Raw genomic sequence first — 24,190 nt, 5'->3', positions numbered from 1 at the left:
CATGTTAGTGCATCATTTCGCAATAAAGAATACACGATTGTTTATAAGCACAGTTTCTCAATTATAAATATCTTATACAATTTCCTACAAAACGATTCACAATTTGATCATTTTTTTTCAAATCGCTAGTAAAAAATTGGAACACCAGCTCATATTTCAACCCCCTTGTAACAGCATATAAATACAGTAGTGCCCACATTTTGAGCTGGTGGTATCTTGTATTTATCTGTTCTGAAATGTTATATTGTTGGAGTTCCTCTTTAAAAACTGAGCAAATTCATTCGGAAAAACATTTTCAGGCTATAATCCATAAAGCCGCAGGCTTTTCCGTAACCTTCCTTCTGGGCAATAGATTGCATGGAAATAGGCCTTTAAAGATCCGTCGGCTGTGAAAATCTGTTTTAACGAAGCTTGTAATTTTGTATTTATTCGTTTTAACATTTAATATTAATTGTACAAAACATTCTCTTCTGTTATTTATCGTAATAATATTCTCATTGATGGAATACAGGATCATGTTAATACTATTTGGCATTGTTTCTGCAAATCTTATTTCAGCCCTTAAATTGTCTTTAGTTGTGTGATTAGCGATAGTATTCTCAGGATAAATCTTTGACGATGCATCACTAGGTAAAGTTATAAAGAAGCTGGTATCGTCCATCGTGTACAGGTTTATAAGTTCATTCTGTGGTACCCACGATGAAAAAGATGTGCTATACACCAACCATTTAACAATGCAAAATGTTTTTCTTCCAACCTTTTTCTTTTTCAGTATTCTTTCAATTTTGTAAACGCATCGAGAGGAACCTTCTGTATTTCCTCCGTGTAGAAAGATCCCTCAATGACCTCGCCAGCGAGGTCCTTTTGTTTATAAACGGGTTTGAGGCCCTTTGTATTTATTACATAAATGTTGAATATTTCCTCTGTTTAAGTCTGCTCATAACCTTTGGAGAAGATCCCCTTATAATGGGCTATACTTACGTGATCGCCTACTGGTAACAGGGGTTTTAGTTTTTTAGTGATTGTATATTTGGTGTAGATGGTACGCTATATATCTAAAGAATTTTCCTTTGAAAGGTCGCAAGGCCTACGATTGATAATTCTATGAAAGCTGCGATTATACCTGTACACCAGATCTTGTAAAATATTGATCGGTAAGTAATATACCATGTCAAATAGTGCCACATTTTAGTTTTTAAGGTACGATTAATCTTTCGGTTACAGGGGCCTTGACCATATCTGAAGTGAAAAAATGCTGTATCTTATAATCGTTGCATAGTTATTTCACACGTCTGTTGAGAAAATCTTTGCTTCTGTCTGTATTTAACTTTCTTGGGGACGCGCCTAAATATCTAATTAAAAACTTCTGGGATGCACAGACTGGACTTGTTACAAATCACTACACACCTGGCGTATTTGGATAGGATATCTATCACTGTCAGTATGTAGTTTACGCTGTCATTCCCTTTATGTATAATATATCTTTATATAAGGCCACAAAACAACAATACCTTTACATAAAGAGGACAAGGGGGGGGGGGGGAGAAGAAGGAAAAGAATAACACATACTGATATTATATGAATAGTACCATGATAGACACTCATTAACTGTTTTACACATCGCATATCAGATTGGGATAGTCCTAAATACATATACTTCCATAAAGCCTATTACAAACAACAATGCATATAATTACAATATATACATATACATATAACCCGGTAAAACTCAAAAGTTTTGGTCCTGAAAGGGACCCAGTCTGTATTCTATTTAAACAATATTCTACACATCATTAAAGATATGTTTGGACATCAGAGGACATTCTAAAAAAATTTCCCAGATATCTTACATCATTTTACGGTGTGGCCCTGTTTCCTCCTATTTTATTTGGTATTTAAAACTTGCTATACTGTCCATTTCTGTTAGCCATTCCAACATGGTAGGGACTACAGAAGAACCCCAATGGTGAGCAATTATGCTATGACCTGCCACTACAAAATGGCGCAGAAGGCCCTGTTTTATAACTTTAGTGGAGCCAGGAAGAATAGCCAGTAATTAATGTGTGGGTGTGGAGACGGTTTATCATCCATAAGCTTGTTGTGGATTGCAAAGATCTTTTCCCATAGTGCCGCAATAGGAGGGCAAGAATTCCAAATGCAACATAGAGCCAAGGCTTTGTCCACATCTCTAGCTCCATCTATGTATATCCACTGGACATCTGTACCATCTGCTAAGAATCTTATAACTCCGTTTTTGGTCAAGATACAAGATTTCACTACCTTCTCCGATTCCAAACTATGTCCCAGTTCTTGCTCCCAGTATTTAATAAAATGAGGTGTGCCTGTACGGAGATCCGTTAATAGAATAGAATAAATGAAGGCAATGCCATGAGCCACTCTCTCAGTTTGCAAGATTCTCAAAAGTTGTGGGGGATCTAGAAATATTAGTTAGTGGGCACAGAGAATAAAGAAAGTCTTGTAGCTGAAAATATGCCAATCAGGTAGAACCCTCTTGGTGATTCGGAATATCACCTGCTGTAAGAATTTGGCTCACCCTGGAATGATCGCTCTTATTCCATATCAATAACGTGGATGCTCATAAAAACAGGGCGAACTTCCGATTTTGGAAAAATGGTGCGAGTTGCCCAGGTCTAGATGAAAGAACCCCTTGTTTTAATAAGTCATCCCATATGGAAAGGGTTTAGGACACAGTAGGTGGGTGATTGGGACCTATATTGTGGCCGTATCCAGGGAGCTAAGGACAAAGAACTCGAAAACATATATTCATCAATAGAGATCAATGCCTTGTGGTCCTTAATATGAGTCCAATTCAATATTCTATTAAGAACTGCAGCCTTATAATAAAGTTTAAAATCAGGGACAGCTAATCCACCCGTTATCTTTTTCCAGGTAAGTATTAAACGATTCGTACAAGCTTTCTTCTCTTGCCATATAAAGGAGTAGACCATACGATCTAAGCAGGAAAATAAAAAACTCGGTGGTGGGGATGCAAGCCTAGAGAAAAAATACAAGATTTTTGTCAGAATATCCATTTTGATAACATTCACTCTCCCTAACCACGAGATACCTAGGTTATGATAGGAGCGTAAAGCAGACTCCACAGTTCTCAAGAGAGGCATGTAATTAGGTTTTGCAATATCAGACAGATTAGAAGAAATACTAATCCCCAAATACTTAATGGCTTTAGGCTGCCATCTGAAAGGAAAATTAAGCTGGGTACACACGTGCGATAATTGTCATTGGAAAGGATCTTTCACAATCCTTTCCAACGACTAAGGACTGCATGGTGCATGAACGAGTGCTGTACATACATACTGCGTTTCCTGCGTGCTGCCGCCATAATATCTTCTTGGACATGAAAATAGTGTACTCGACATATGACGTCTCTCGGACGCAGAACATCAGAAGATTTGGGACCCAGTCCTCTGTGGGCCCCATCAAGGATTTCAGTTGTCACAGGTCTGTCTAGTAAAAGATTAAATATCCCTTGTACTGTTGCAGTCAGATCTGGAGTAGCAGTGGCCTCGGGTAGACAGCAGATTCTGATATTATTTTGCCTATTGCGATTCTCCAAATCATCCAAATCATCATCCAATCATCCAATAAAGTGCAGAGTGAAGCTGGCGAGTATGAACGGCTATTTGGTCCTCCATCTTGATCATTCTAAGAGATTGGGATGAGTGTTCTGCTTGCAAGGATGATACATGTGATTGTGTGGATTCCAAACTCTGTCTAATTTCAGCAAGCTCTTGCTTAAAACATGCTTCCAATCTGCATGTGTGTAGCTCTAAATCAGACCTGGTGGGCGGGGAGCGAAGAAAATGCTCTTATCTCCTGGGGCTGAGGGTGATTCTAGCTCACCTGCAGATAAGGGCGAGGAAAGAGGCCCTGAGTCTTCCACAGACTGATTGGACAGTGGTGAGGCTGCTGAATTGCATGGCAAGTCCGCCATCTTGTCTCCTCCGCCAGGATCTTCCTGCGTCCGCGGTGTTTGTGGGAAAAAACCCACTATGTTGCCGCTAGCTGACACTTGCAGTCTGAGCTGTGTAGCAGAGGGATTCCCCTTCATATTGTGACCGTTCTTCGGTGCTTTCGTCGGCATTGATGAGGATCTAGAGTCTGAGAAAAAAACACTCTGTTTGGAGCTCCGAATCTCCCGTCTTTACCCGGCCATTTATTTCTTTTTTAATGCCCTAAGAAAGCTTTAAACTCCTGTGTAAGAAGCCTAATTTTTTGGTGTATATTAAAGGCGTTGTAAAGTTAGATTTGAGATTTTTTTTTAAAAGACCTTATTAGTTCATTACATCAAAGACTGTGCTTCTCAAATGTGTTTGTTGCGGGTGGGAGTCATGTGGGTGGACATGTCTGGACATGTTAATGAAATTGAAAGGTATTTTTATGAGGCAATTCCTTATCTTCTATTAGAAATGTTGTTGTATGTAAATAAGGGGTATTTACTCAGAAAACTCCTTCATCAGATATGTTATTGTATTTACTCAGATAACTCCTACCTGTCCTTTTAGAAGGTAAGTAAAAGGTGTAAGGGAAAGTTTTGTAGCTGTGTGTTCATGAATGCTGCATTTAATGTTCTGCAGCCTTACATCACTCTGAGTACCAAAAATGTAGGTGCAAGTGGGGGACAGCTGTGGCTAACACCCCCTAAAATGTCATCACTAAGGTATTGTCACAACATTAAAAGCTCTGCCCATCAAAATGAACTGCCCTGTTTCACATTGCTGAAGGCTTCAATCGCCTGAACCCAAATTTCTCTTGAACTGGTGGCAACAGGTAAACAAAATTTGAGGTGCAAGTAGAGGATGCCTGTGGCCAACACCCCCTAAAATTTCATAGCTATGGCCTCGTAAGAGCATAAAAAACTCTGCCTATCAAAATGAACTGCCCTATTACACTCTGCTGATTGTTTCTATCGCCTGAACACCATATTAGGGACTACCGGGGCCACGTTCAGATGACATTTAGGCTGCATTCAGACTAGTGATGAGGTTGCACTGCGGTTACTCGTTCCACATGCAGCGGAACCCTGGCTAACGGTAAACGCTCAGTGCGGCTCACTGCCGCCTTGTGACAAATCTGGGCGGGGTGCCTGTTACACAAAGCTGGACACTTAACTTCTCTGGAGGGATGTGGCCAACTGAAAATGTGGGAGCCCGTGGGAAACACTTTTTGTCCACATCCCCCCTTGAATAAAATATATGCCAATCATACTGTGCTACCCTGTCACACATAGCTATCCCCTTATGAATCACAATTTCTCTGTTACATCTTGCTGTAAATGGAGCTTTTATTGACATATGTGTGAGAACAATCAAATGTGGCTATTGTTGTAAATTTTTTAGGTGGTAAAAGAGTTTATAACAGTAAAATATATGATGTAATTACATAGAATCAACCCAGGGACTTTCTACCTTACAAATTAAACAATAAAATGTGCACCATGGAATGATAGTGTCACGGTCCCTTCCGTGACTGAAGTTAGAGAATCTGTCAGACAAGCTGCATGTGAGGTTATCTGACAGTCTGTTTGTTTTTTAATTTTTTCTGTGTTGTTGTTTGTAATGACCACACCCCTTGTATCAGCTGCAGCTGGTGGTCATTACTGTTCCTCCATTTAGTCTAGCCTCACACTTCATGCTATGTGGTTGATATTCACTGCTCGGATGTGAAGAGCTGGTGTGTTGTCCTATCCAGAGTTCCTGCTTATATATCTGCTATTAAGATAAGTTGAATTACTTTTGGTGTTTTGTTGTTCTTTTGTTGTTCTTTTGTTGTTTACTAGGCCTCAGGGAGACACGGGGTCTTTCATAAGGGAAGGAACCAATAGTCTCAAGCCAGTCACTACTCCTAGGGCTATGCAGGGATACTAGGGCCTAGGTTCCTGTGTATGAGTATTCCCACCATCAGGGGGATATTCATACTGTTAGGAGTTAGGGCTAGGTTAGGGTGTCTGCTAGGGGTGATCATTCCCTTTTCCCTAGCCATTGGAGGCCTAGTCCTGAGTATAACCTTTCTGTTTCCCTCCCCTCCCTGTTATTCGTGACAGATAGTGGTGATTAAGTTTTGGTGGGGGGGATGGAGGTAACCACAAGTTTCCTGGAGTGAGTCACTATGTGACTCATTCAAAGGTATAATATGCTTGTGACCAACAGACCATCATATCATAGATCTTTTTTAAATCTAAAAACTCATGATGGTGACAATTGTTTCCTAAGACTTGACAAAACCCCTGCATAGGAGTTGTTTATGATGGTTTCTAGAAAAAAGTTAAACTGTTTCTATTCTGCACAAAATGTACACATTTTATTATTTAATTTGCAAGTTAGAAAGTCCCTGGGTTGTTTCTATTTAATTATGCACCACGTAACAAAAATAAAACAATAGTCACATTTGATTGTTCTCACACATGTCATTAAAAGCTCTATCAGGATGTTACAGAGAAATTGGGTTTATATAATGTAAGGGATAGCTATGTGTCACAGGGTAGCATGATATGATGGCCATGAAATTTATTCAGGGTGGGGGGGGGGGGGCGATTGTGGACAAAAAGTGTTTCCCACTGGCTCCCACATTTTCAGTTGGCAACATCCCTCCGTTCAAGGAAAGGTAAGTGTCCAGCTATATGTATGAGGCATCCCCCAAGCTGCTCAGTCCCTCGCCCCACAGTGACTCCAGGTGGCTGTGAGGGGTACTGAGCATCTCCCCTGAGCCAGGGTTCCATGGCATGAGAAAGGGGTAACCACAGCGCTACCCCACCACCAGACTAAAAGCAACTTTAAAGTTTGGTTAGCAGGCAAATGTATATTTAAGGCACCACATTGCACAGACAGTTGGCAGTACCCTAATGCTCAATGTAAGGGAAGTGGCCCCCGGAAGTCCCTAATATGCAAACTCCATTTGGGGACCCAAATGGATTATCTCATAGGACACTGGGCAATTGGCAGTTGGGTGTAGTGTATGCAAATATGCGAGTTGAAGCTGCTGTTAACAAAAAGCTTCAATATTTACACAGAAATTGCTATTTTTATTCATTAAAAAGCACAATGAACACATACAGACAACATGACAGTATTGGTAAACCTTGTCACAACCTTTATAGCTTCATTTAAATTTTTGTGCTAAAAAAATGGTGGAAATAGTAGTACCTGCCGTGTGGATTATCAAAAAGATGCCAATTCATAAACCTTCAAATCTGGGGCCATTTTTTTGGTAAAATGTGTCTTGATGTGATTGGGATTCTCTATTTTAGTACCACTAGTGCCACATATCTTTAGAGAAGTGTGTTTTTCACATCATTTGCCTTGTAATATGTGAGACTAATCTGGTTCAAAGGACAGATTAATGAGAAACTAAACCCAAAACTGCAAAATAAAAAAATACACTTACCTTCAATCCCGCAGGGCAGTCCGATCCCATCCAGGGTGTGCTGCATCAGGTCCCGCGTTGTTCTGACATCTGTCCCGGAGCCGCCATCTTCTCTTCTTCCTGTTCTTCATCCTACGTCACCTGACCCAGGTGCGAGATTGAGTGACGTAGGATGAAAAAAAAATTTCGAGATGCTCTGGCATGTGCAGAAGGAGCGCCCAAGAGCCTCCCGGGATGCCTGATGTAGGTGTCCCGACAGGCTTTTCATTCCTATTCTCGACCGCCTAGGTGATTGAGAATTAGAGGGCGGTGCTACACCCTTTTTAAAACAAAAAAAAAAGCAGAATTTTTCACCTTACATAAAAGGGTTGTCTACCCTTTTATGTAAAGTGAAAATCCTGAGTTTAGGTACACTTTAAATTCATTTGTTCTCTTTATATTTGATTTTTACTCATTTAGCTCTACTCCTACAATCATGCAAATCTTGTATAATAAAATACTATAAATGCTTTATTTAAACAGGCATTTTAGACTTTAAAAGGGCAGATTCAGTCTTAATAAGAACTGAAAGTGGCTGGACATAGTGTGCCTGTTAGGGGGCATGGTACCTGTCAAAAGAACGGAAGTGGGCAGATTGACAAGAGGTATGGATGCTTCACTACTATCTGGTTTGTCAGTTTCCCCTAGTTTTAGGCGACTCTTTGTTTATCTTCTGAGAGACAGTTTTGCGTGGTTTCGTATAACTATTGTGATATGTTTTATTGTCCGTGTAGCCATAGTACCTCTTTCATTAGGTGTGCTATAACATACTGTAGAATAAATGTGCTGGGGGTATAGAATGTATTTCCATTTTATTATATATTACACATACATATGTATGTTTAATAAGCTATGGTAGTCCTTGGTGTCACAACACACCACAAATTATCTAATTTTCAACAAATGCATGGAATAGACATTATATTATATGCAAGCTCCCCATGATAATGATTTTACTGCAGTAGAACAAGAGCTGAGGATTTCATTTGGATGTATTTTATTAGAAAGGTTACAGGGTCACTTTATACTTTGCTCCATCTTCTTAGTCAGGTATTGTATTCTTTGAGACCTTTCTATATTACACTGCAGCTAAGTAATACAAACATCACCCTACAGCCTGTGATAGTACAGTGAAAAAATAGTAGCACACTGATATGGTAATAATCTCCGCCTGTTAGAAAGCCCTTAGTCTTAGATGGACAGCACTGTGTAAGTCTGTACTGCTAAAGATTAGAAATGTATGTAGGTAAATTCTAAAGATGTGTGTTTATGAAATCCTTAAACATAGCTCTTTAAATGCACTTAAAGATCAGCTTTAAATCAGTTTCCACAATCTGCTCTTAGCAAGTGCTGGATGTTTCACCATGCTAGAATGTGGCTTGCAAAAAATTGATTTGCAGAAGCTGTACAGCAGTAAAGCAACATTATTAGGCTAACAGTAATTTGGTCAGCAAACATAATGTCTGTTTTATTATCCCATTATGTTTTTTGTTTTGTTTTGCCCTGCTGTCTTTGTCTGATCATGAAGAATAAACTTTTTTTGTCCAGAATGCAACAGTTAGTAATAGTTCATAGTAAGACGGCCCCCTTGGGAGATTTTTCCACATCTAAAAGTGTGTGACCAGCAGAGTGGCAAAGAGAACAACTTCAAGCAGAATTAAATTGGCAGAAATGTTGGGGATCACAAAAGGTAGTAACTATAGCCTGCAAATATGGACAAATTATTTGCAGATTATGGCTGATTTACTTGTCAAATTGAACCCTCCTGCATTGCCATCTTGAAACTTCACTTGGCATCTGAGGCTTTTATCTTTACCCAGTCTACTTGCAGTTTTAGGCCAGGATCACAGAACTCTTCTTCATGGTAGCTACCTTATACTGGCACAGTAGCACAGTAGCTATACTAGCTCTTCCATGGAAAAGTGTACTGCAGCCATATTGCTATATTTATTTTTCTATTTTTTTATTTGTAGACCCTGACATGAAGAAAGACATTGAAACTTTAATAGCCCAAGAAAGAGCAAATATCATCAGCAAATATGAGAAGGTGTGTGTTAAATATAAAAAAATACCATGTTTTATCGCTACAAATAGTATGCCTATTTTATAAATCATTTAATATGTGTTGCCTTGTAAAGGTTGCAGAAAATTTACAAAAAATGGGCTTAAGATAACTGGTTATTGGTCCATTAACTCTTCTTAATAAAAATCTTGGATTGCACACCACATGCTAATTCATGGATAAAGCTAAATGTGGTGGTCTGAATCAGCATCTGCATTGTTATTCTTTAACTTAAATATTAATTACAACTGTGAAATATCTATCAAACATAATTCCAAAATATATGTGTGTTCCAACACTATTTGTTGCATTCTTCCTAAAGCAGACATAAGCTCTAAAAGACTTAATATTACATATGTATTCTCACTTTTTTTCACTTGAATGTAAGATTCCCCGGTAAGCTTGCATTCATGATAAAACATTCATTAAATGCATGGAAGTAGCTATCTTGTTTTGGGTACTGTTGACCTTGCCATCCACTCCTGCCATACACAGCTCTAAATAACACCAAGATTTTTCTAATTTACTGCAGTATATAGGTTGTAGGTTTGCCCTCTGGACATCCTCCAGGCCCTAGGTACTTGCCTTGATTTAGCTCTGACAAACACACAGTACCCAAGTTAATCACCCGATACATATTATTGAGGATCTTAGTCACCTATCTACATGTATTTGTTATCCTTGCAGTCATAGACACCCATAGACTTTAAGAAACATGTTGAAGGCAGACTGTTTACTACAGCTCTGAATACATCTGTTACTGGTTAGTGCAGTAATGAGGCTCTGTACTATTACGTGCCAGTGTTCAGATATGGTCCCCAGCTGACATAGTTTAAATGGTTGTAGGGTGAGGAGGGAAACAAGTAGAATAAAGGTAGAGGATAGAGGAGGATACAGATTGATTGTAAAGAAGGGGTGCGGGGTAAGAGGGGATGAGATAAATAAAGTGGGTGATTGGTAGAGCTGAGTCAGAGTAGAGTGGATGGTATTACAGATCTGAGGGTTTCACAAAAAACTCACCAAATCTTATAATAAATATTTAGAAAGGAGAAGTCAGAGGAAGTCAATATTTCAATTTACATTCCCACCATAAGGCTTCCGGTGGTGGCTAGGCAGTCTCGCATACCAGGACTTGCTCTCACATACTTTATAAAAAATGCAAGACAGATGTAATTGTTTAACAGTTCGGGCACAATAAATACTTTTAGATGCTCTCTACAACATAGTAAATATTCATTTTTGGGTTCAGTTCCCCTTTAAAATGCCATTAGAAGTTATTGGGTCCTCCATTGGGAAAGGAGAAGTTTGGTCTGGCCTTTTTTTTGTCCCCTTTTTTGTTATTAAAAAAAAAAATGTTAATGTCTTACTGAAGACTTGTATTCCTGGTATGCTTGATTGTATGTTTGATTTTGACACTGCCCTAAATTTGAAAAATGCCTGCTGGTATTTAGCTGTACTCCAGCCAGACCTACTCAGGACATGCATTCTACACTTTGTATGCTGTGGTGCTTTGCAATATTGAATGTGCATCTGAAAAGTATTCTCATTCTTCAAAGTGCAAATGTACGCATTGCATTCTTGAATGTTTCACTGTAAAGATTTGCATTCTTGAGTGTGTGCTTCATAGACTGGAATTCCTAAAGTCATGCCTTGTACGTGATATGTCTGTAATGACAATCTTTTGCATATTTCATCAACTTTTCTTACTTTTTTCAGGGAAGGCAACCGGAGACCCAGATTGACCCTTGGGAGGATGCAGACTTTGCTCTATATAAAGTCACTGACAGATTTGGATTCTTACAGTAAGTTCAGTAAACATTCAATAAAGAAACTGCCTAAACCTTTCAATTGACTTGAGGGTTAAGTGATTAGATTCATGTACAGAAAAGCTACACATGAATCATTTAAATGTCCAAGACCAAAGTCCAGGTCTCTTTTTATACAGAAGTATCAAAGCATATAGGAATTAGAGACCACTCAAAATTTTCCTTCCATGTATTATTTTGAGAGTTGCCTACATAGGCTACAACTAGTGTACATTCTGCATTGTTTACATCTAGCTTGTATGCATTTGATTAAACAGGTCCTTTTTGCTGGTCAATAAGGATTATGTGATTGACCTTTGTCATTGACGATTTTACTGTAAAGCACATTACTCCTCTATTTGTTCAACAGCCATGCTGATAATGAAATAAATCCAAATCTGTTCTACCACTAAGGAGCCACTTTTACAATCCTTGCAAGTGAGCTGTGTCCTTTTTTGCTTTGAGTGGTCTGTTGTCTGTTCACACAATTAAATTTTGCAGCCAGTCTTGCTTATTGTTGTTTATGGTACATATAATAAAGGGCAACATCCATTAGTAAGACATTTTCTTTACACATTTCACAGCCAAGTGCTTAGTAAATGGATTTGTGTTAAATTAAAACAAAAAAAGTTTAGTACATTTAGCTGGCCATAGCAGTTCAATGTCCTATGACTTCAGTGTCATGGCTCTGTTCGGCATCATTTAAAGGGATCTTCTCTAGGACTATAGCACATGAAAAAATATACAATGGCTTGATGTAACTAATATTAATATCTCTTGTCCTCTGTTTCCATCAGTGAAAATGAACTACCTTCACAGACAGCAGCCGAGGAAAAGGTAGAATATTGCTTCTTGTTTACATTTTGTAAATATTTCCTGACCTGTAGCCTCAATACTGTTGCTCTTTTCTTCTGATGTTTATATTTGTCTATTGTGCTTTCTTATCATTTCACATATGGTTCTATATTATCTGATTTGTTGAGAGAAGTCTTAAGGTGCGTACACACTTCCAATTTTTATCGTTCCAATCGAACGACGAACGATCGATTGGGCAAAAAATCGTTCGTAAAAAAGTAACCAACGACGCCGACGAACGAGGAAACTCGTTGGAAACGAACGACCGGACCGGCGGATGGGATTGGACGACGATCGTTGAATATCGTTCGTGTGTACGGTCGTTCGTTGATCGTCCATGGGCTGAGCATGCGTATTGAACGAACGTGCGTTCACTTTCCTGTCGTGCACATAGTTCCTCTATCGCTCAAACGATCGTATCTATTGTGTGTACAATATCTACGAACAATCGTGTCGTTATCTCTATGTGCAGGATCGGTGCTATACGATCGTTCATAGATATCGTGCAGGATCGTTCGTCGTTCGTTTTCTAACGATAATAATTGGAAGTGTGTACGTAGCTTTAGATTGCAGATTGTAAATGTTGTTCAACTGTGTTATTCATGTCATTAACTTGATTGTTTTTTTTTTAATCAGCAAAAGCAGCAGGAAATTGAACGTGTGGACAAATGGTTGAAGATGCTGAAGAAATGGACAAAATATAGGAACAGTGAGAAGGTGATGAAAATATCTTGTTAAAAATACAAATGACAAATGATATATAAATATATATGTTAACATTATCATTATGCCAGAAAAATAACTTCACGTCTGTTCGTTTCCTTAACAATTATCGAATGATCTTACATGGATCGTTCGTTTCCAACGACAAATATTGCACGTGTGTACACAGCCGTACTCCTATACTCTTTCATTTTTCTTAACTTCCTGATTTGGAGATTCAACAGGAATTGTAATCTTTCTAAAGTAAGGTGAAATGCTCATCATCACTTTTACCACAGAAACACGTGTCCCCATTGGAATATTTTTCCACACCTTGTTATGGTCACAGCTGTAAAATGTTGGATTTCTTATCCAGAATTCTATTTGGTCTTGGTGACAATACATTACCATGATGAATAGAGAGTGTCAATTTCTACACAATTATCAATTCTTACACTTCTCTCACAATATCTAAAATCAACATAAAAGATTTAGTTTTAAAACACTTAAAAAAAGAAGGGTCACAGCTGGACTAAGGCAATAACTTCAATATCCAATATTATGTCTTTAAAATTGTACAGGGTTATCAAATATTTATTTACATGTCTTTTGTTTGAGAGATTACCTATAGTCTGATGCCTAGTGCATTGTCAATTTTTCGACCTCACACACATTCTTCCTGCTCCAGAGTGTTCCATGCCTCTGGGTAAAGCATTTGATAGTATAGCAGCTGTCAGACATAGGACTTCTCTGACCCCTTGATACACATTTATCATAATTAATCATAATTTTTTATGTGGAAAATGCAAATTATAACTAATTTTCATTGAAAACCAAAATGAAGGACAGTTACAATAGGGGCGGGGAGCTAATATGTGAAATCTGTGGAGTGTTGCCACGTTATTCAAATACTACATTTTGCACATCACTGTTCTGTTATGTGACGCCCCAAACAAGAAAGGTAACATGGTTTTGGGTTAAGGAATACTGACAAAAACAAAGCACTCTTAATATGCTTTTTTTTTCCTGTCATATTGGGTGCTATAAAATCTGTTTTTCACTTTTTATAAATAAATTTATAAACTGTTTTGAAAGCGTTTTCTTTAGCCTTATATTTAAACTGTGAATAGCTGCATTGTATTTTGTGAGCTAGTTTAAAATTCAACTGCCCTAAGGCTTTTCCAGTAAGGTGATATATTCTTTGTTCAGATTCTTTGTCTATTTAACATCTCAAAGTAGAAATGTATTCATCTTCAAATGCAACCAACTATGTTTGTTAAGATGGTACTATGATAATACTACCAGGCCTCAAAGTTTACGTAAGTCTGTCACAATTCTTGTGCTTTCTGTGTTCCTATTAGGTAAATAGTCTCTTTTTGGCCTTGGGACTACCTTGACTGAAAGTGATTGAATATCCAACATTTTACACTTGTCACCAATACTAGAGACGAGAATTAAATGTCCAGTGGGAACACCTGTTCCATTGACAAAGACAATTCCTTTCACTTTTCAGATATTTTGTCTCACTTCCTGTATAATCTCATGGTCAAGAAAGTTAAGGGAAGTCTTCATAACAAAACAGCAAAAAATGAAACTTATCTTACTCTAAAGCTAAAAATTAGCAGACTTTCAGCCAATTAAAAAAAATATATAATATATCCTGCCAAATAAAAATATATATAATATATACTTTAGAGGTAAAATTACGAAAACCCTTTTGCTGATAAATCCACCTTTTGTCCTGAGATTTCCCCTGGATTACTTTTTACACTACTAAATGTCCCCAATCTGATGGCCCAAATCATTAAGTCTACTTTATGTGACTGGACCTTTGTATTCCTATCAGCATTAATATTGTCAGCAAAAGAACTGATGGCATCATTATACTGCTTTTTCCTCTCACATTCAAGACCAGCTGCACTGTAACCACAATAGAGGGATAGCAGTAAATGTTCAGGTATGTACAATGCTTGTATTAAAAATAAACAAAAAACATGATGTGTAAATAAAAACAGAGCTGCCCTAATTTGTGTTATCTCCACATAGTTTAGCTTTAAAGAAACTCTGAGTAAACCAAGCAATATGAAAATATATTAAACAAGTAAAAGAACAAAAGTAGATAAAGATAAACACAGTGGATGTAATGAAGACACCAATAAATGTCTAAACATAGCTTCCCCATGTGCCACTGCCATCCCAATCTTTTGCTGAAGCCCTGGTCATAAATGACCTGATACTTCCAGGAACAGGCTATACACAACATTTTCTCTTACCTCCCAGTAAACAGTACTTAACGTATGTACATGACGCAGGTACGAGTGACTATTTTCCAGGCAGAGGTCACCTTTTATAAGTTGCCCAAGCATTTGGGGTGCTGTGGTGGTGGGTTTTGTTAGCAAATGTAAAATAGATATGTTCAGACACTTTTGCTGCCGACTTTTCAGCCACCCACAATCAATATTCCCGCATAGATCACATCTTTGTTCAGTCTCGTATGATACCTAATATACTAAGGGCTCGTATTTTGACAACTCCTTGGTCCGATCATGACCCCTTTATTATACATCTAACAGGATTAGGTAGGCAACAGGCAGGGTTTAGATGGAGACTTATTGAAAACCTAATATCGGATCCCGCCATAAAGGGGGAGATTGAAGGCCTTCTACGTGGCTTTTTTGAAATTATTGACCCTGGTAATACCTCGCTGGCTATTAACTGGGAGGCCCATAAAGCATATGTTAGGGGCAAACTCATACGTATAGGCTCCCAACACAAGAAAACTCAGAACAAACGTATCGATGATCCACATGCAGGTCTAAAATTGCAAATGGAAACTAAATGTATGGAGCTTATGTTTCCCTTTGACCACTAGAGCAGAGAAGTCACCGCGTTGGGCCTCACATAAGTTTTTTCTTTGGGGGGACAAGCCGGGTAGCCTTTTAGCTAATAAAGTAAACCCTAGACTCATACTTCACACCTTCCCCAAAATTAAACTTAAGAATTATAAGATATAACAAAATCCTGAAAAAATTTTGTCTGCATTTGAAGATTTTTATTAGCACCTTTACAACCCATTGGAATTTTTTATTCAGGATGGGCTGGCTGCTTTTCTTCAGAAGGTTAACCTACAAAAACTGAAACCCAAACATTTTGAACTTCTGAAGAAACCATTTACCCCAATTGAATCGGATAATACTATTCACCTCCCTAGTGGTAATCCCAAGTGTGACTCGGGGTGGATTTTTATTGCAAAAAGCGGGGTAGGAAAAACACTCGAGGTAAGAAAAAAAGCCCCTCTTATTTGCACCACGCGATCCAGTGGCAATCCAATGATCCTGCTCTGATGCCGGGGCGTTTTTGCATTAGGGGGCATGGCCGAGCAATTAAAAAACAAATTGCCATGTAATCTGCTTTAAAATGCCGCCCGGGGTTCCCAGGGCCTGGGGATTTTAAATAGTTTTTACAGTAAAAAAACACCAAAAAACACATACTAAATGTACAAATACATGTTTTAGTGCACCAAACATCATTGCCCAGTGCTCTGATTTGCATTTTGCCCACTATTAGCCATGACCTTGATCTGTCCTTTTTTGAACTTGATGACTTATAAGTCAGTTTCTGAATGTATCATTTGACCACTTTGGCTTTGACCTTGATTGTTCCTGACTGCTTACTGGAGACTTGACCACATGACGTCAAAAAGGCATCTCGCTGGCGCAAGCCCTGTTTTCGAGGCACTTAAAAGCAGCAATAGCGATTTGGAGTCCCTTGTGGAATCGAGCGATAGTGATTCACCAGAAAAATTTGTCATCAGACAGCAAAAGTGAACTGAGCGACGATTCTGGAGATCAGTGCTGTGCACACATGGTGCCCCATAGACCTTGATGCGGACCAGGCAGCACAGCCAAGATTTCCATTTATGGACGCACCTGGGATGAAAATTGAGGCTGAATGCAACGACCCCCTGGCATACCTGAAGTTGTTTTTGAGCGATGAAGTTATCAAAAAAATTGTTGCGGTAAGCCGCTCTGTACCTTTTTAATTTTTTTTTATTTTGCAAACATGTATGCTGCTCTTTGTTTTTTGACATTTTTTTTTCAAACATGTATGATGTTCTGTGTTTGCTAACTTCAAATTTTTTTGCTAAATTATCTTTTTTATGCAAATATGTATTCTGCTCTATGTTTGCTAACATATTACTTGCAACCTTCACCACACTATAAAAGAACATATCCTAAAATACATTTTTTATTTTGTTTTATGCAGATACACTGGACAACAGTTAGGTGCTCCACGCCTGAGGTTTGCAAGAAGCAGAAAGTGGGAACCTGTGACCAAGGATGACATTTGGGCTTGGTGATCCTGCAGGGAGTTGTGGGCAAACCCGTGCAGAAGTGGTACTGGTCCAATAACGAAATGCTTGCCACTTCATTCTTGGGCACAGTCATGCCAGAATACTGATTTTCCCTCATCATGAAGTACCTGCACTTTTCAAACAATGAAGAATTTGATGAGACTACCCATCCTACACCAAAACTGAAAAAAATTTGGGAAGTTTCTCAAATGATTCTAAAATAAATTCCAGAAGATCTATGTGCCAGAGACATCAGTATTGACGAAAGTGTAATGGTTTACAAGGGGAGGCTCAGCTGGATGCAGTACATTGTGTCAAAGAGGGCACGAGTTGGCATGAAAATCCTCATCAGGCTACATATGGAATACAGTACTTTACACTGGAAAAGGGACACAGTTTAACCCCAGATACAGCCATTATGGATTGGCAACATCGTCAGCACTATCTCTCATTGAGCCATTGCTAGGTCAGGGCTATTGTCTCACAACTGACAATTTGTACACCTCTCCTGAGCTTTATGAGCTTCTGCAACACAGAACAGATTCGTATGGAACTGTTAGGTCTAATCAGCGCAACCTGCCATCAAAGTTTGCAAAAGGGAAGCTGAAGGCAGGAGAAATTGTTGCCTGGCAGAAAGGCAAGATGATTGCCCTGAGATGGCGTGAAACAAAAGATGTGTGCCTAATAAGTACTGTTCATAATGCCTCCACTGTTCTGCTACACACAAAATGTGGGAAAGAAGTGATAAAGCTACAGGTGGTGATTGACTACAACAACACCATGGGAGGTGTCGACAGAGCTGATCAAGCTTTGACATTCCACCCAGCGATGAGGAAACAGCAAAAGAAGTACTACAAAAAGATTTTCAGGCATCTTGTTGAGCAGTACCTGGAATGGAATGGAATGCCTACATTCTGTACAGAAAAAATTGTCAGAGGCCTGTGAATCATTCAGACTTCATTTTGCAAGTTTCAGAATTCATAGTCAAGAACCACCAAACACCATCAGTGGCTATGAATAGACCTGGACGTAGTGCTTCCACCGTTGTCAACCCAGAACGCCTGACTGGTCGTCACTTCACTGAATACATCCTACCAACCCAGAAAAAGGCAGCACCTACAAAGACCGATGACAGAGGAAGGAAGATCAGAAAGGAAACCAGGTTCTACTGTCCTGACTGTGATGTTGGACTTTGTGCAGCACCCTGCTTCAAAATCTACCACACCCAGGATGTCTACTAGAAATGTAAATATTTTTTTTTCTAAAATCTGCATTTAATTCATATTATTATTTATTTATTTATTTAAATTTATTTATTTATTTAAATGTTTTGATAAATTAGTTTTGAAAAAAAATTTATTTATTTAAATGTTTTGATAAATTAGTTTTGAAAAAAAAATACATTGTTGTGGTCAATATTTCTTATTTTTTATATAATTATTATTTACAATTATTTATTATAATACAATTTATGATTATACTAAACTAAATATAAATATCATACCTGGGAGTTAATCCTAAGAATTACAGGCCCACAATAAAAAACACAATTTTTTTTGCATAGAAATTTATCACTTTTTGCATCAAAAACTGACAGAATTAAAACGCTAGGTAGGTTAAATTGCCTAAAATGGATTTTCTAATGCTTTCTACACAATATTTGGCCCCTTCTTAGTCCCACATGTAGTGGAATATTTTTATTTTTTTTGAGAGAAGAGCATCCCCTATTAAGCAATGGTAAGAGCTTTTATAAGTGTCATCCCTAAACCGGGGAAGGACTCTTTAGAAATTGCTAATTTTAGGTCAATCTCATTGATCATTTGTGCCCTTAAGATCATGACAAAGATCCTTTCAGTGCATTTAGGCTCCTTCTTAGGGTGTTATATCCATCCAGACCAGGTAGGTTTTATACAGCATGGACAATCACCCAATCAAACAAGACGAGCAATGGACCTTATATCTGTTGTAAGTTCAAATTGGGATAAGCGTTCCCCGAGACAAGCGCTGTTATGTCTATCGATCCCCAGAAAGCCTTCAATAGTCTTTCCTGGTCATATTTGTTCCGGGTCTTATCAGTTATGGGCTTCGGTCCTTACTTTACTAACCTGTTGCTCTTTTTGATTTCTTTAGGGAGCTTTTTTCTCTGTCGCCTTTCCGGTTAGAAGGGGTACCGGACAGGTTGTCCCCTGTCTCCACTCCTGTTTTCATTAGCAATCGAACTGTTAGCAATCGCTTTGCATGCTATTCAAAATATTCAAGGGATTAAATGTGGTCTAGTCGAACATAAATCTGCAATATTTGCAGACAATATATTAATGTATATTACCTCTCGGATTACCACCACTACCTAACCTCTGTCAACTTTTGGACGAATTTGCCCTGTGCTCCGGTTTGAGGGTTAATAAATCTATTTCTTAAGCTCTTAACATTAACATTCCAACAGCGATATTAGACACTGTTAAACGTACATTTGATTTTCGTTGGGACGATAACACACTTAAATTTCTGGGTAACAATTTGACACTCTCTTATGACACCCTTTATAAGTCCAACTACATTCCTTTATTCAAGAAAATTCACACGAACCTTAATCATTGGTCTAATTCTCCCCCATCTTGACTAGGCTGGATAGCAACTATGAAAATGAATCTACTACCTCAATTGATTTATTTATTTCGTACTCTACCGATTCAGGTCCCCCAGAAGGATATTTTACTTCTTCAATCTAGACTACAGAAATTTATTTGCAACTAAAAGGTCAGGTAGGATGGGAGTCCCTAATTGGAAAAATTATTATGTGGCAGCCCAGATAGCACAATTTTCCATGAGCCTGCTTCGAGGAGCTCGACCACAATGAGTGGAAGTGGAAAATCTTGATAGCTTTAATGGGTTCATTGATTCCCTTATATGGATAAAGAAAAAATCAAGGTATATCATTTCCTGTTCTTCCCTGATACACTCCATTCAAATATGGAATAAATACCACAATCATCCAAAGCTTTCCTCCGCTCATGCACCCCTTACACCTCTCTGGCATAACTCAGAATTTCCACCCGGAACTCATCCTGAACAGTTTGAGTAGTGGATTTCAAAGGGCTTTGTGAGGCTGAAAGACTTGACTGATAAACCGTCAATACTCTCTTGGGTCTATCTATCCAGTTAACAGGAAATTCCTACTAAAGAACACTTCCATTAGAGACAACTACATTCTTTCATTAATTCAATTATCAAACTGGTCCCTAAACCAATGTGGACTTCTCTATTTGAGAGTACATGTTCTTCCGTAGCCACAACAAAAGGACAAATTTCAGTTATTTATTGGACCTTGGTATCCCCAATTGGTAAGTTAAAAATATGATGGACTGGGAGTATGATTTGGAATTGTCCTGGGATCTAGAGGATTGGTGTGATCTTACCTACTCCCTTTCTAAGGTATCCCTGAACTCAGCTTTGACGGGGGCCAATTATAAAGTAATGTTCCGATGGTACTTGGTTCTAGATACGTTGGTTAAACTCTTTCCGTCTGTTTTTCCATTATATTTTCAGGGTGTGACTTCAGAGGTCCATTGCTGCATATTTGGTGGTCATGTCCTATTGCTATGCGTTTCTGGAAGGACGTTTTTAAACTGATTTCCAAGGTTTTGCATTGTGAGATACAGAGCTCTCCCGAAGCAGCTCTTTTTGGCAAGTTAAATTTGACTCTTCCCAAATCTAATCTAAGACTGATTAAGCAGATACTCTTGGCTGGCAGAATCTCATTAGCCAAAGCTTGGAAATCAAACATAATTCCCCTGGACCCCAATTACACCAAAATTAATTGGGTTATGATTAATGAAAGACTGACCCATCTTAAAAAAGAATTCTCTGGTTAAATTTTGATGAGATATGGGTGCCCTGAATTTCCTTCAACAAGACACGCATATAATATAATGTTTTGATTGTTTTTTTATTTAGTTTATAAAGTCTTTCCATCCCCGTTTTCATTTATTTTTATTATTAATTTCTCTTTGTTCTTTTTTTACTTGGCCCACTTGGCTTTTCCTTTTTTTCTTTTTATCCTTTATACCCGCTTCCCCATCATTTTCAATTTTTTTATTTCTTTTTTCTGTTCTGTTTCTTTGCCTTCTTGTTGTTCTACTTTTTCATATAGAAGAATCTCTATTTGATTTACTGAATGACTCACGTACAAAATTGTTGGATGTTTTCTTTTTTTTTTTTTTCTTTATTGGTTATATTTAAGAATTGCTACCTCCATTGTCCACTTGTTCACATTTATAATTTGGCTGTTTTATTGTTGCAATTCTTATACAATTTTGTTACACTTTATTTTTTCAATCCTATAATGTACTTTTATACTGTTAAATTTTCTTACATGTACACAAAAACTGATAAAGTATTGTAAGTTAACAGTATAAAAACACATACATGTAAACCCTACAGTCTTTTATAGTCAGTCAGGATACAACTGTTTTGTAATTTTTTTTGTTTGTTTTACAATAAAATCAAAACTGCTTCATCTCAAGGGATAGAATAAAAGTCCAGAAGTTTAGATCATGAACCCAGACATTACATGATCTCCTGGGTATATAATCTACTGAGAAAGAGACGGGAGCGTGCCACATACACTCTGTTAGGTCACTTGAAATGATCTTCTGTTCTCAAACCTATAATGAAGTCTAAAATAGTGGCAAATGCTCATTTTCAGTGATGAAAATCTAGCATTTGTACCAATCTAAACTCTATCCCCAAACCACTGGAAGTCTGCCTTTTAACCCAAGCTTTTTAAAACGTATTAGATACCTGATAAATGCACAATCATTATTATTAATAATATTAATAATAAACAAGAGTCAACATATTATATATATATATATATATATATATATATATATAAAGCCAACATATTATGCATTGCTGTACATTAAATAGGGTTTGCTCAATTTTATTACGGTTTTGTTTCAGACTTTTTATTAACGTTTTCCAGTTACAGTGAATAGACTAACTTTTACAGTACAAAAAAAAATTAAGGATAAATAACCTAAAAGAAAAGGGTACAAAAGAAATAGGGTTCAACAGAAGAAAAACTATGAAAATGTGTCTGCTGCCCTAAGATTAAGACATTTATAATCAATCAAGTAGTCAAGAGAGTTAGGAAAGGTAAATTTCCAAGGATTTCTCTGAATGGAGTCATATCTGGGGTGTCCAGTCTTCAATCTTCATGAAGTAAAATAGCTTCCCAGAATGAAACATGGCAATACTGTTTTAATTACCCAAAGCACGTTGAAAAAGACCTCTAGCCAGATACAGATACAGCTGCCATGAGATAGCTGTTTTTTTTCTCCATCCATGAATTACTTTCACTATACATCACTTCTTGGTGGTTTGGATGGGGATAATCCTTTTTTTTCTGTTTTCTTTTCCCAGTACATGTAAATAGGTGATACAAGGTTGTATATTTCATTAACACACTAGATTTATAAATGTAAATAAATAAATTACACATAATGCAGACCTGGGGGGAAAACTTTGGGGCTGCATGACATTTATTGAGTTTGAATTTAAAAAACATCAGTTTATAACTTTTATTGAAAAACAACCAAACCAATGTGTAAACCAAAACATTGTATACAATAATTGTCCAAGGAGCTAAGTTATTGAAACTCAAGCTGAATAAAACCCAAATAATACTGAATACTAAGGACTGTCCATCCATAAAGTGGTTGACATTGCAACATAAAAATAGCCTGCAACAAAGAGAAAAAGGGAGCTAAACCGAAACTGCTTTTGAGATTTCTTATGCAGTCCAGGGTAGCTCCTTTATGTACTGAGTGTAGAGGAATCCTTAAAAAGAGTAGCACTGAACAACCAATTCCATCCTAAAATATAGATGCCAATGGAAGAAGCTCCCACATTCCTATCACTTTTCTTCCTAGCAGCTCATGGCAGTCTGTGACCTGAAATACAAAACAGGAACAGCCAGCTAAACAGCTCCAAAAATTGTATACAGAAAGGCTATCAGCGTAAACTGGCTGTAAGGCTTAACTAATTTAATTTGTAACTGCATGTTTCTACTTTGTGAGGTAATAGGCAGCAATTGCCTAAATGGCAAAAGACGTTTTTTACTTGGAAGAGATAGTTTACGTTTTTTGGGGACTAGTTTGAGAAAATGTGTATTACATAGATCATGTAGGTGATTTGTTTGAGTTTGGGTAATCAGTCCTGGCAACCAGTTTCAGTGCTTCCTTTCAATAGTCTGCACTGATAAAATACATTAAATAATTCTGGATGGAGCCCAATCCAATGTATAATAGGAGAATCACTGTTTAAAGATACGTGTTATGAGATAAACATGGTGGCTGCCATTGCTGAACTCTCTTTGTAGGAATACTAGCAGCACGGGTGTATATAAAGATGTTTGAATTTACTCTGACATGTCTGATCTGTGTAGTTATTCTGTGGTAGTTCTAAAGCCAGTAGGTGACCATTGAAGCCTTACAACTAGTATTAAGTTTTGCATTTTACATTTTTTGAACTGTTGATTGATACCTCCTTTCATTTTGTATACGCATCACAGATGTATCGTAGAGTATACAAGGGCATTCCTTTACAAGTCCGGGGTCAGGTGTGGTCACTGCTCTTGGACGTTGATGCAATGAAGTCAGAGAATGGGGGAAAATACGAGGTATGGTATTTATATTTATTATGTATATATCACCATATCTTTATGCCCAAGGGTCAATATACAATCACAAATATCTATCTATCTATCTATATATAACTAAATATATATATTCAGTTAGGTCCATAAATATTTGGACAGAGACAACTTTTTTCTAATTTTGGATCTGTACATTACCACAATAATTTTAAGTGAAACAACTCAGATGCAGTTGAACTGCAGACTTTCAACTTTAATTCAGTGGGTTGAACAAAGAGATAGCACAAAAATGTGAGGAACTAAAGCCTTTTTTT

The 24,190-nt window shown here is 37.7% G+C and overlaps 1 protein-coding gene across 6 annotated transcripts in view; it reads left to right on the top strand.

The window, feature by feature from the left end:
- The window catches only part of LOC140337582 (uncharacterized), a 186,491-nt gene that overhangs the window by 93,255 nt on the left and 69,046 nt on the right, over positions 1–24,190 (top strand). For 3 of the 6 annotated variants that reach the window (XM_072421292.1, XM_072421293.1, XM_072421294.1), the window contains 5 exons: positions 9,414–9,487; positions 11,219–11,304; positions 12,105–12,144; positions 12,799–12,879; positions 23,793–23,900. In XM_072421292.1, the coding sequence (XP_072277393.1) occupies positions 9,422–9,487; positions 11,219–11,304; positions 12,105–12,144; positions 12,799–12,879; positions 23,793–23,900 (381 nt within the window). In that variant the 5' untranslated portion in view covers positions 9,414–9,421. Of the gene's footprint in view, positions 1–9,413; positions 9,488–11,218; positions 11,305–12,104; positions 12,145–12,798; positions 12,880–17,254; positions 18,464–23,792; positions 23,901–24,190 lie in introns of those variants that run through there. The other 3 variants (XM_072421296.1, XM_072421297.1, XM_072421295.1) reach the window with 2 other exon arrangements.

This window comes from Pyxicephalus adspersus, chromosome 9 (assembly GCF_032062135.1).
Source record: "Pyxicephalus adspersus chromosome 9, UCB_Pads_2.0, whole genome shotgun sequence".
Taxonomy (NCBI): Eukaryota; Metazoa; Chordata; class Amphibia; order Anura; family Pyxicephalidae; genus Pyxicephalus; species Pyxicephalus adspersus.
The sequence above is the reverse complement of the archived record's forward strand: the minus strand, read 5'-3'. Positions and strand labels throughout refer to the sequence as shown.